Raw genomic sequence first — 13,622 nt, forward strand, 5'->3', positions numbered from 1 at the left:
AGATCTGCTTTGTTCATTTTGTTGACTCAGTGTTGCATCCCGAGTGAATATATAAACCTCTGCTGTGCACAAATAGAACTGCTTCATGTTTATATGAGTGTTCCTTTAGAACTAGTGCTTGTGGGACTCGCTACCACTGATCTCCTAACAAATTACTTATGAAGGTATGTTAATGAAAAGTACAATTGCAACATGAAAGAATACAGTCAGTCTGAAATTTACTTTTTCATTATTTTAAATTTGATATAAAATGTTACCTTTGTACATATTCTCAGGCATTTCCTAAGGTAAAAATTAAGATGGTCTACTTCAGGGAAGAAATATTTTTTCCAACATAATGTGCAAAATTGAATAAAAATGAAGTTGTAGCCTAAAGTTGTACAATAAGGTATAAAGCAAAAGCATCTTGAATGTGTGCCAAACAGTACTCACAATGTAGATTTCTGCAGTAAATTTCATGTATTGAGGCCAAAGAAAACACCATCTCATTAAAAGAAGTTAACAAACCTTACATAAAAGCAGACAGATGCAAAAACTTCAATGTGTGTTTATATGAGAAGTCAGACACAGTACTGAATCCTTCGGTGTATTACGATCTTCAGGCAATTGATGGGGTGATTAGTGTGATTTTTTTATGTCTGTCATATTTTCTCAGTCTCATAAATGTCTTGCACATTGCTGGGTACTGAATTTTTAGGGCATCTCCCAGCTGAATGAGTTCCCAAAAGACATGTTTGTACTATATTACAGGAAATTTTCTTTACATACACAGCAGATGTTCAGTGTTGGTCTCTGAAATGGTGTCCGACTAATGACTCAGTAACAAGAAAAGGCATCCTGAGTATGGGAAGACTATTTGTAAGAAACCGTACCCTTCTTTCACCGGTGTAGTGTAGGTCAGGAAAAAGGTAGTGTTACCAAAGCATGTGACTTCTTAAAGACAAGTGCTTTTCAAACATTTCTAGTATTTAAAACAATATCTCTGAGCAGTAAAGCACCAGTTTTGAATAATCCATGGGAAATCTACAACAGATCCATTGTTTGAACTTTCTTGTAAAATCACCAAATGAAAGACTAACAATTGACCATGCGAGGACAATTGTCACATTTACTTACAAATAAATATACTAGTCATAACACTTGTTAATTACAAGTGAGTCATTAAATACAGTAATAGTATATTTTGTCCTGAAAGGATGAAAATTCATGAGACTGACATACTTTATTATTGCATATATATAATATACTGACCTATATAATACCTCTTTGTGGGTGATGGATTGTCTTCAGAACCATTAATGAAACTCTTGATTTAATGTTTTGTTTTGTGGCAATGGGCAACATTTCTGCAGATCAGTGATTTATAACAATGGTTGGTAACTGAAAGACATTTTGTAGCAGTTCTGATAAGTTATTCTTATGGACACTATATTACCCAAGCTATTATAATGCATTTCTTCTCAAAAGGCATTTTGCTATTACTTTAATGGCATAATGGCATTTCATATCGGTACATCTAGCTATAACTGACTTCAGCTATAATTCAAGAGACAATTCTTAGTTTTGTAGCTTGAAGATTTTTTTTGACTCATCACCCACAGTTAAGCTCTAAAAATTTCTTGTAATACCGTATGATCAGATATGTTCAGATAGACATCAGAACATATTGCTATATGCATTTGGATGACTTGCAGTTTCTTTCGGCCACCATTCAGGGTGTCAGATATCCAGTTAGCACCACAGTCTGATATCTTATCTCCATTCCCAGAGTATCTTCCACATGCTTAAACCTCAAAACATACTGCAGCGATGAACTAATAATTGCTTCTACATGGCATGCCATTTACAGCTCTCAAGATGGGTTCTCATTATGCAGCTTAGCTATCTTGAGTTTCTCTTTGTTTGTCACTGGTGAAAAGTGGGACTTGCCAGTTATGGAAAAGCGACACATACCTTATAACTCTTTCACCCATTGGTATACCACTATAATTACACTGCTGAATTTCTAGTCTGCTCCATAAGTCAAGTTAAACATCATTCATTATATCTCCTTTATTATGAAAAAAAGTATTCAAAATACATCACACACTCTGCCTTCTTTGATAAGCAAATGAAAATGCAGCTCCATTCCTAAATCCACACTTCTACTGCTGTAAGCAGTAATCAGGATATTGCTCACAGATCACTCATTCCTAATTACAATGCACATCTCTGACAGCAGTATATCTTCATAATCTAATTTTATCTTCCATTTGCATATGGACTCTGGTATGGATTGTTTGCACATAGAATTTCTTAAGCTGAGCAACGTTCTCTCATTTTTTTCTCCATGTGTTGAAATACAGTGACGCAGTGTTCAGTGTTCTGCTGCGATAGTATTCTGACATCCTGTTAGCAAGAATCAGTAACTACAGTTGCTAAGAATCTGTTTTGATATCAAGGCCACAGATTTCATTTTATACTGATTGAAACTCAGGATTGCTGCATGTAATACCTCAGAAGATATCATTGGATTGTTCTTGCTTCCAGAAGATACATTCGGTAGAGAAATCTACAAGTGCTTTGCAGTAATCTTCAAAGGCATTCTAAATGTGTTGCAGAGTCATGGAATCCAAGCACAGAATACAAGCTGTAAAATAGTTTTGGGCCCAAATAGTTTCTGGCTTATACTATGTACAAAGTGTTTTAAAATGATAGACACCATTTATTGACAACAGCCCAACAACTTACAGTAGAGCTCTGTACAAAAATAAAAGGTTCTATTAACAAAATTATTAAATAAATAGAAATAAAATTAAGGTGTATTCTTATAATGTTCATAGCTCATCTTTAGGATTAAGATCCAATTCATTTCTCATCTGTTGCTCTTCCTGAATTGTTGCCATGACTTCATCAGCTTGGAGTCTCTCCTGCAGATAGTAAGACAGAAAAGAAATTATGTTATCACTTGCAGTAATTGCTCGTGGATATTTTCTCAATTTTCTTGGAAAATGCAACAGACATAAAGGGCGTTCCAAGTTCTGTATTAAAAAAGTAACTGTTTCTCTAGTGTGATCAATTAGTTAGCAAAATGAAAATAAATCACAGCACATTTAAGCTCTAAATACCTACTATAGGTTAAATAAAATCATTGTGCAATCTTTTTCCTTAATTGCTAACTTGCTCAACTTAGCTATAATGTATACATGACAGATATTTAACAAACTACTTAGGCACAAGACATAAGGAAAAGCTTTGACAGCCATTTGACATATATTGCAGTAGCTTTATTTTTTTGCTATTGCATTTATTTTGCAGTACAAGATATATGTTGTACCAAATAGGTATTTCGTCTTGATCAAAAATTTGTCAAAACTTAATCCAGATTTTATAAATTAGTATATATATATATATATATATATATATATATATATATATATATATATGTGTGTGTGTGTGTGTGTGTGTGTGTGTGTGTGTGTAGCGATCTGGGTACGTACACTAACTTCAAACTTGTTTCACTTACAAATTAAAAAAAACAGGTTACGGTCCTATGACTTGATATGATTTGAGAGGTCTTGATGAGTACTGCTTTATCTTGTCTGTGTGCTTGCCATAGTGTACTCCAGAACTTTCCAGGCAAACCATTCAACTACCTTGTATCATACAAATGAGAAGGGCATAGTATCACATTCTAGTTATTGACACACAAAAATCTCCTAAAAGAAATGTAAACTTGGAAAAATGGGGATAGATGGAGTTTATACAAAGTATTGCAAGAGGCTATTACCTGCTATATAGGGAAGCCTGACAAGTAGTTTCAGCCATGGTAAGCCTAAATGTGCTGTTACTTCTATGTTACTATACTATCATTGAATACCTCAATATATATATATATATATATATATATATATATATATATATATATATATATATATATATATATATATATATATACATATATATACGGTGCTCTTTTCAGTGTTGGTAAGGCTAGAATCATGTGTGTCTAACAATTAATTCTACTTTTTCCTTGTCATATTCCATAACTGTTTTATCAGTAGAGGTTGACATAACTGTTCACTTCCTGTCTACTTTTGATATCCATCGGAGGAGTTAGCACATATATTTAAGTAGATTTTTCTTGGTGGCAGTGGCTGCTGCTGTAATCTCAGCTCACTAGTCCTGCAACTTTCTAAAATGCACTTTAATGTAGACAATGGTCACTATTTTACTGTATGTTACACAAGCGTTTCTTAGTAGGGTTGCACAGAATTGAGAGACATTAATGAAAACTTAAAATGTTTTTTTTAAAGAAATTGTAATTTACATACAAATGATAGCCTTTACATTTCTAATTAGTACACAGTTTTTTTAAATTCTTTTTCACCCTTCTGTCACTCTGACAGCCATTCTAGTAAATCATATATTTTGCTGGGTCTACCTGCACTCCAATCAACTCCTGATCCAATACCAGAATTTTGAGCTGGGGCCAGTGAGGATCTTAAGGATGTCCCAGGAGGTTGTTTCTGTACATCTTTAAGCCAAGAGGTTTTCATATTTTATGACCAATGCCTGTTTCTCCCTTCCACACCTTAATTGCATAGCCCTGTGGTTGCATCAGAAGTTCAGGTGTGCAGTGGAGACATGCAGCATATCACCCTGCCTCCATAGCAGCTCAGCCATGTCTCTATACTTCCCAGCACAACATCTGCAGCCTAAACCAGGGATCATCACAGGAGAAGCCCACAGGACTGCCTTCTATCCCAGAGAAGGTAATGCCCATCCCTACCAGCTGCTCTATTAGCTGAATAAGCCACCAACTGAGCCCAAGTTGGTTGGGATGTAGTTAGGGTTTTATCCCTCTATGCCACCAGAGCAGCTAATTAGTACATACTTTGCGTGTTTAAATATCATGGTTCACTGCTGATGTTCAGCTTGCTTTAGTCTTTTCTTAGACATGCCACTCACACACTTATTTATTATTATTTATTTGACATTTGTTCACCAGGTTAGTCCATGTGACCTTATCCCCTTTTTCAGTGGAGACCCAAGGAGAAAATCTACAAAGTAAAGGATTATACAAATATGCAAAAAATTAGATTTAAAGGACAAGTAATACAAGTAAAACATTTGTGGTACAGAAGTAAAAAATACATTAGTTAACAAAACAAATTTTATAAAAAGAAAAAAGGAAAAATGCCTGCTAATAAATTATACAGACAGGATGTTCAAAGTACAGAATAACAAATTTGTATTCAGATATAAAAAAAAATGTATAAATTACATATGTTATTAGGTAGCATGATGTTTTACAGGAAGAGAAGTTGTTGAAAGTGGGAAGACAAGTTAGAAGTGGGTAAAGAAGAGTATCTGGCTAGAGTTAAGTTGCAAAAATGCTTAGGAACAAGTTAATGGTGATCAAGCAGGAGAGACTGAAGAGTTGTTTTTTTCAAGTATAAGAAGAAAAATGAAGGGAAAATGAAAGAGAAAGGTAGATGAGTGGGTATAGAAGAATTATAAGAGTACTGGAACAGAAATTGGAGTAGTGAGAAGGGGAGTAGCAGAGAGATATTTTAAAGGTCAGGAAGTTAGAATAGTTAGAGGGTGTGTGGAAAGGGAGGTGGAAGAGAGGAAAGTGAGATAGGGGAAAAGGGTAAAGGGGGAAGGGCAGGAAGGAGGAAGGGGTGTACATTTAAGTAGGATGGTTACAAAGTAGTGATTAGTTGCAATCATGCAATCAGACATCTCTGTTAATATAAAATAACAAAAATAAACCAACCAAGTAGATAAAGGCAGCCTTAAACCAAATACTAAATAAAGCAAAAAACGAAGCAGCCAAGCACGGCTAAAAAACATCTATTTATTAAAAGGTAAGCACTTTTGTAGATGCACTCTGCACTTCATTAAATGGTCTTTTTAACCATATTCCTAAGTACTTCATTTTATCATGCCCCCATAAACATGACTATTGCTGAACCAATTTGTGTGTTGTACATAATTTACAGCTATTGCCCTTGTTTTATCTTCATTAATTTTGTATCCCAAAAGGACCTGAAACTGCCTCAAAATGCTTCACAACACTGAAGTGTGTTTTCTTATTTTATCAGGTGCAAAATAATATAATCTGTGAATGAAGTCATCTTCTCTTGATTGGCATACCAATTACATCCTTGAATTTGTGATTCCCTTATTTTCTTTGCCAATGGTTCTAAATATAATGCAAATAACAAAAGGATAAGAGCGTACCCCTATCTGGTTCCTCTGCTCAAACAGAAATGATCAGAGAGGAACCCACTCATTTTAATTTCATCTCCGATCCTTCATATATCCTCCTAATCAGCCTTATAATTTTATCAGGCAATATAAATGCTTCCAATGCCCTGCTAATAAACTCTAAGCTTACTCTGTTGAATGCTTTCTCTGCATCAACATCTACCAACAACAGTAGTATTTTCTTTTATTCTGCTTCCCTCTGGATCATCGTTTTATTAATGTTATCAAATGTTTGCCTCCCGTCCACAAAACCACACATCCATATCTCTCAATTTTTGCCACACTTTTGCCATTCTTTTAGCCATTATAAACATAAACACTTTAAAATCATGGTTTAGTATTGAAATGGGTCTGTTTGGAGCTGGATCTGATGGATCTTTACCCTCTTTGGTATTACAGCTACAACTGTTTTCTTCCAGAATGCTGGTACTTGTCCTCCTTTTGAAATACTTTTAAATAAAACCTTCCAGATTTGGATCCCCTTCAAAACATCGACTACTCATATTATCGAATCCGACTTCATTGAGCCTGACTTTGTTAAATCTTCATTATATCAAACTCCTGGAACAATAAAAACAAGCCCTGAGAAAGGAACCACTTGGCCACCATGGTGAACCTTGCCCTTCCTCCACTGCAGTGCGATCTCAGAATTGGTATATTTAGTTAGGGGGTGTGGGGGCGAAGCCCCCCACTTGGAGGGTTTTTTGTTTTGCTGTTTGTTGTTTTGTCCTGGTGGTCATGTAGTTCCTTTCCAGGGTTCATTTTCATTGTTTCTGGAGTTTGATATAATAAAGATTCGACAAAGTAAGGCTTGATGAAGTCGGACTCGATAATGCGAGTACTCGTCAGATTCGATAATGCGAGTACTTGATGTTTTGAAACAGACCCCCAGATTTTTATCACTTTCTTCCCTCCTAACTTCCCAACCACCGCAGGAATACCATGTATCCCTGGAGTCTTTCCTGTAGATTGGTTATACGCCATTTTTATCTGATGTCCTCCTTTCTTAATTGTTAATAATGGTTCCGCATTTACCTCTGACCTTGGCATATTCAATTCTTCCATAAATATTTCCATCTGTACTTTCTCTTAATTTCCAGACTGCTCTGCTTTATACATATTTTCAGAAAATTTCTGAAATATTTCTAATACCTCTACATGATCTCTGGTTATTTTCCTTGTTATAAGCTCCCTAAGCTTGGCAACAGCCCTTTCTGCTTTCTGTTGCCTGTGCAGTTATGCTAAAAGCTTTTGTGAGGGACTGAAGTTATTGGGAAATGTTTTGTATGGGTGAATATTGAAGGATAAGTCAATTTAGATTTGCCAAATCGTGTACTGATAGATGTAGTCAGGAAAACAACGGATAGTTTTCATGTGAATTTTTTACTTATTTTATTTATTTACATTTTGTTTTCTGAATAGTCCAACTGGGTTGTTACAAATACCACTTTTCAGTGGAGGACTGAAGGGAAAGTCTGACAAGAATTTGCATGTAGAGGCAAATTAGCTATCAGATGGAACACTGTAGATTAGCAGACCAGATGGCACTGGATGGGAGCATTGCTGCTGCTGCAACAGTGTGGATGTTGCCATTCTCAGAAGTGGTATAAATGCTACAGGCAACTGAAAGCAATTGAATGGTTGCAACAGTCTGAGGAAACAGAATATCTGGGGAGATTATACCTGGAAAGAGCAATCAGCATTTACTAGGCAAAGTCTGGATTCATCTGAATATAAGAGGGAAGCAGGTGGATTCTGACAATATTTTAGAACAAACGTTCCTGCACTTCTTGTTAAGGTAGCCACCTGAGAGCATCTCTTTTGAAGCATACTCCAGATTAATACTAGTAGTAGTAGTGGTCCATAGTTTCAAAAATGTGCTGCAGTTATAGAGGTATTATACTGTACAGCTTCTTTGAAAAACATAAATTGTAGAGTGCACAAAACAAGAATTTGTCCATCAGTCAATTCTCTGGTCCAAGATGAAAAATGTGGATTCTTTTCCACCTGTAGAACAGTTAACTCAGATCTTCATCCTTTTAGATGTAGGAGGCATCATGGACATTTGCCAGTACTCTATATCTTTATACAGATATAGGCGGGATCATGGGAATTTGCCATTACCCTTCATCCTTGTACAGATATGGTAGGGATCATGGGGAGTTTGCCATTACCCTTCATCCTTTTACAGATATAGTAGGGATCATGGGAGTTTTCCAGTACCCTTTATCCTTGTACAGATATAGGAGGGATCATGGGAGTTTGCTAGTACCCATCCTCCTTGCACAAATAAAGGAGGTTATCATGGGAGTTTACCAGAATCCTCCATCCTTGTAAAGATATAGGAGGGGATTTGGGAGTTTGTCGGTACCCTTCATCCTTGTACAGATATAGGAGGGATCATGGGAGTTTGCCAGTATCCTTCATCCTTGTACAGATATAGGAGGGGATTTGGGGGTTTGTCAGTACCCTTCATCCTTGTACAGATATAGGTGGGATCATGGGAGTTTGCCAGTATCCTTCATCCTTGTACAGATATAGGAGGGGATTTGGGGGTTTGTCAGTATCCTTCATCCTTGTACAGATATAGGAGGGGATTTGGGAGTTTGTCAGTACCCTTCATCCTTGTACAGATATAGGAGGGATCATGGGAGTTTGCCAGTATCCTTCATCCTTGTACAGATATAGGAGGGGATTTGGGAGTTTGTCAGTACCCTTCATCCTTGTACAGATATAGGAGGGATCATGGGAGTTTGCCAGTACCCTTCATCCTTGTACAGATATAGGAGGGGATTTGGGAGTTTGTCAGTACCCTTCATCCTTGTACAGATATAGGAGGGGATTTGGGAGTTTGTCAGTACCCTTCATCCTTGTACAGATATAGGAGGGATCATGGGAGTTTGCCAGTATCCTTCATCCTTGTACAGATATAGGAGGGGATTTGGGAGTTTGTCAGTACCCTTCATCCTTGTACAGATATAGGAGGGATCATGGGAGTTTGCAGTATCCTTCATCCTTGTACAGATATAGGAGGGGATTTGGGAGTTTGTCAGTACCCTTCATCCTTGTACAGATATAGGAGGGGATTTGGGAGTTTGTCAGTATCCTTCATCCTTGTACAGATATAGGAGGGATCATGGGAGTTTGCCAGTATCCTTCATCCTTGTACAGATATAGGAGGGGATTTGGGAGTTTGTCAGTACCCTTCATCCTTGTACAGATATAGGAGGGATCATGGGAGTTTGCCAGTATCCTTCATCCTTGTACAGATATAGGAGGGGATTTGGGAGTTTGTCAGTACCCTTCATCCTTGTACAGATATAGGAGGGGATTTGGGAGTTTGTCAGTATCCTTCATCCTTGTACAGATATAGGAGGGATCATGGGAGTTTGCCAGTATCCTTCATCCTTGTACAGATATAGGAGGGGATTTGGGAGTTTGTCAGTACCCTTCATCCTTGTACAGATATAGGAGGGATCATGGGAGTTTGCCAGTATCCTTCATCCTTGTACAGATATAGGAGGGGATTTGGGAGTTTGTCAGTACCCTTCATCCTTGTACAGATATAGGAGGGATCATGGGAGCTTGCCAGTATCCTTCATCCTTGTACAGATATAGGAGGGATCATGGGAGCTTGCCAGTATCCTTCATCCTTGTACAGATATAGGAGGGATCATGGGAGCTTGCCAGTATCCTTCATCCTTGTACAGATATAGGAGGGATCATGGGAGTTTGGCAGTAAGATCTGCATGTGCTTTGTAGACTTGCCAAAGACTTATGACTGTGCACACTAGCATTAACATTGGGGAAATGCTATTAGTATGGTGTCCATTGATCACTGCTGTACTCATCAAATATATCACATGGAATGAAAGACATGTTTGCTTTCTCATTGTCAAACAGAATATGTTCAGGGTGGGCATAGACATTCATGAGGGTTATGTCCTTTAAATTCTTTGGTCTGTGAGTTTCATGCTCAGGATATCAAAGAACAGTGAATGCATGGAAAGCCATAACTTTGGAGAGTGGATGGTTGTATCTTTTTTAACAGTTGATTTTTGTCCTGTTAACTTCATGTAAGTGTGACTTACTGAATACATTGTTATGATTATCTTGTGAACGTGAAGTGGTTGGGATGAGAGTCAGTACTTTCGAAACCAGAAGTCATGTCTCTTGCATAGAAGAGTAGATTGTTCTGTAGAGGAGATTGGTATACCTCAGTAGAATGAGATCAAATATCTTGTTTTTATGAATGAGGGTAGAGGGGAATGACCTATGGTCAAGAACTTCATGCAGTGATCAAGAGGATGATGATCATCAACAAGTTATGGATACAAATGTCATTAATGAGGCTCTTTTGCAGGGCAGTTAGGCTGATTGTGTTAATGAAAAGCTTTGTTATCCAGGAAGAGTACAATCAATTCTACTTCATGTTGAGAGACATGAATTCAGTTGTTTAAGCACCATGTGAGGATCCCAGTGCCCCCTTAGTATTTCATGGGAGATATACCCAGTCTGGCCAACTTAGAGGAGGCCCTATAGCAGACTCAGAGCATGGGGATAATTTCATTACTCAGCTTTTCCTGAAATACCTAGGAATTTATCAAGATGAAATGGAGATGGCTGCTTGGAATAGGGAAGTGCGCTCTATCCTGATCAACTCACTATCATCATTATCTTTGCAAAGACAAGCAAGAACATGGATGAATGAATAGGTAAGTGGACAGAGACAGAAAATGACTTTTCTTTGTTTCTTTTTTCACAAAGGTTGACAGATAAATTATTAGAACAACGTTCATAGATTTCACAAGTTTCTATCAAAAATACATTTGAAGTTTTATCCAGCTCAGAATATGCAGGAACAAACTATAACAATGTTATAACAGAACCTTTTCTCAGAGAAACACACATCTTCAGACTGAGTAACAAAACAAACAAAAAAAGACAAGCATTTAATGCTTGGCATGTGCTCTTTCTACACAAACAAATATTTCTGCTATTGTTATACAAAACATTGTGAAGTAAAGGAACTACTGACTTGTTTATCAGGATAAATTGAATGGAATCAGCACACAAATATAAAACATGAAATTGAAGTAACACATCTACTCATTCATTTATTTTACAAACAATGATGTACCAAGAAGAAAGGGAAGAATCATTTGTCATAAACTACAAGGCCTTCCTCAAGTGCAGGAAATAATAAGGTTTGCTTCTTATTCAACTATTTCCTAAGGTCGGACTATATATAGAGACACACACACACACACACACACACACACACACACACACACACACACACACACGCACGCACGCACGCACACACACACAGATATGTGTAGGGCACTGGATGGAAAGGAAAGTGGAAAGACACACAGTAGATTGACACCATTTGGTCAACCTAGATAAGTGGCTGACAGGTGAGTGAGATCGACAATCCCCAGGTAGGGAAATATTTCCTTTCCATGGGGATTGTGCCCTCTTGGAGTTAGTGTGTATATATAATTAGCAGGAGGTATGGAGTTACAGGGGAGTTCCCCTGCAAAATCTCTTGCTGTTGGTTTAGCCCGCTCAAGGGTATTCCCCAGAACATGCATAAAACGTGTTGATATTGGTGATTTTGACATTTTGACGTTGATCTACTGAGTATTGGGGCCCTGCCTATTTGAACCACTGTCCTCCACACATATATATTTCTTGCATAAAAAAGAATAAATTCATTAATGAAAAAAAAATGGCAAAATGGAATGCTATGCTTCTAATGCCAGAAGACCTTCTGCAGCCCAGCCACAGATCCCAAAGAAACTTGAGGGTAACAGATTTGAAGCAGAAGTAGGTAAATATATTTTTGTAATTCCATTTTTTGTGTCAATAATCAGGCTAATGTTCCTATACATGTTATATGCCTGGGTTCTACATAACATTGTAGGTTGGTTAAAAATCCCCATTACACTGTATGAATGTAGAGATGGTTATATAAATAAGAAGCACGTTTAATTCATACATGGCTGCTCATACACCCCTTCAGATAGACTGTAAAAAAGAATTAACTCACATACAGTGACTATAGTTAAATGCTAGCAGCTGGCACAGAGGGTTAAGTCTGTTTACTGAACTTTCTGTGGTACAGGGTTTGATTCCATCAGCCCATATTTTCCTACTATGTAACTTTGAGCTGGTCACTTAACCAGGCAGTGCTTGGGGGGCAACTTTGAACTTGAGCCAGGTACCTCAATGGTCCTCTGAACTGCAAATCTAGTAACTACCTATGAAACTATTTGCTATCCTGGTTTAACTCCTTTCTTTTACAGAATTCATATAGTGTTGGCAACAATACTGTCACCATGAACTGTCTTCTTTCATTTAATTTTAAAATGGTTTTATCTTGACATTTATGTCACTAACTTACTCTTGTTTATATTTTCTAGCAAACATAAAGGTAATTTAGCCAGCTAAGTTGAAAATAATTATGTCTGATGGTGAAGAGAAAGTGTCTGGCATATTAGTCTTAAAACAGAAGCAAAATATTTTACTTTGCAATCATATGTTTCTATCCAGTGATCTGGCTGTTATTTGAAATTAACTACATACTGAATTTCTATCACAAGTCAACAAAGATGGAATCTTTTTGACATCGGCCAGTTCAGCTTATCTGCTGATTGTCATATCTTGAGGTATTTTACACAATGTTGATTGTTGGCATGGCAGTGACATTGATGGAGAGGTCAGTTATTTACCAAACAACTCAATTTTGCCATAAAGCATAATGTGCTTGAATTTCTTTTGGTAATATGGTAACTCTGTGACTCATTAAAACATGTTAGATAAAATGTTGTCTTTTTTCTTATTTTGATTTAATCTGATAAAGGCTTGAGACACACTGAAATTAGATAAGGCATTTTGATAATATTTATTTATTTTTTATATTTATGGTGAAATTTAAAAAATACATGCTTACAATGCAGTTTATAAACACTGAATGGCAAAGTTCTGAATTGTTTGTCTGTATTGCATGTTTTATCAATGCCATCTGAAATTTTATATATGACGGTTGTAAAGTATTTCTTCTAATGATTTGATCGAGTGAGATATTAACAACAAATGTAACTGACTGGACATGTAACCGATTGTACCAATGTAATTGATGTTTCCTTAGTCCTACTTTTATGGGGTTTTTTTCAGCTATATTAATTTGTAATTAGTATTCACTCATGCATATTCATAATGATATTCCAGCAGTGAAATTATACAAAACAGCACCACTGATGTGTGACCATTCTGTCTGCAAATGGGTACCTTAGAGCAAATAAGCAATAAATTGTTTCTGGCTGATGGAGTGCAGGTTTACTTTATTAGATTTATTAGCT

General features: G+C 36.8%; 1 protein-coding gene across 1 annotated transcript in view; it reads right to left on the minus strand.

The window, feature by feature from the left end:
* Positions 1 to 282: 282 nt before the first annotated feature.
* The window catches only part of P3H2 (prolyl 3-hydroxylase 2), a 1,547,814-nt gene continuing 1,534,474 nt past the window's right edge, over positions 283 to 13,622 (minus strand). The window contains exon 15 of the mRNA XM_044070221.1: positions 283 to 2,909. Within this exon, the coding sequence (XP_043926156.1) occupies positions 2,817 to 2,909 (93 nt within the window). The 3' untranslated portion in view covers positions 283 to 2,816. The remainder of the gene's footprint in view (positions 2,910 to 13,622) is intronic.

The sequence above is a fragment of the Protopterus annectens genome, chromosome 4.part1, assembly GCF_019279795.1.
Source record: "Protopterus annectens isolate FY-2018-M chromosome 4.part1, PAN1.0, whole genome shotgun sequence".
NCBI classification, from domain to species: Eukaryota; Metazoa; Chordata; order Ceratodontiformes; family Protopteridae; genus Protopterus; species Protopterus annectens.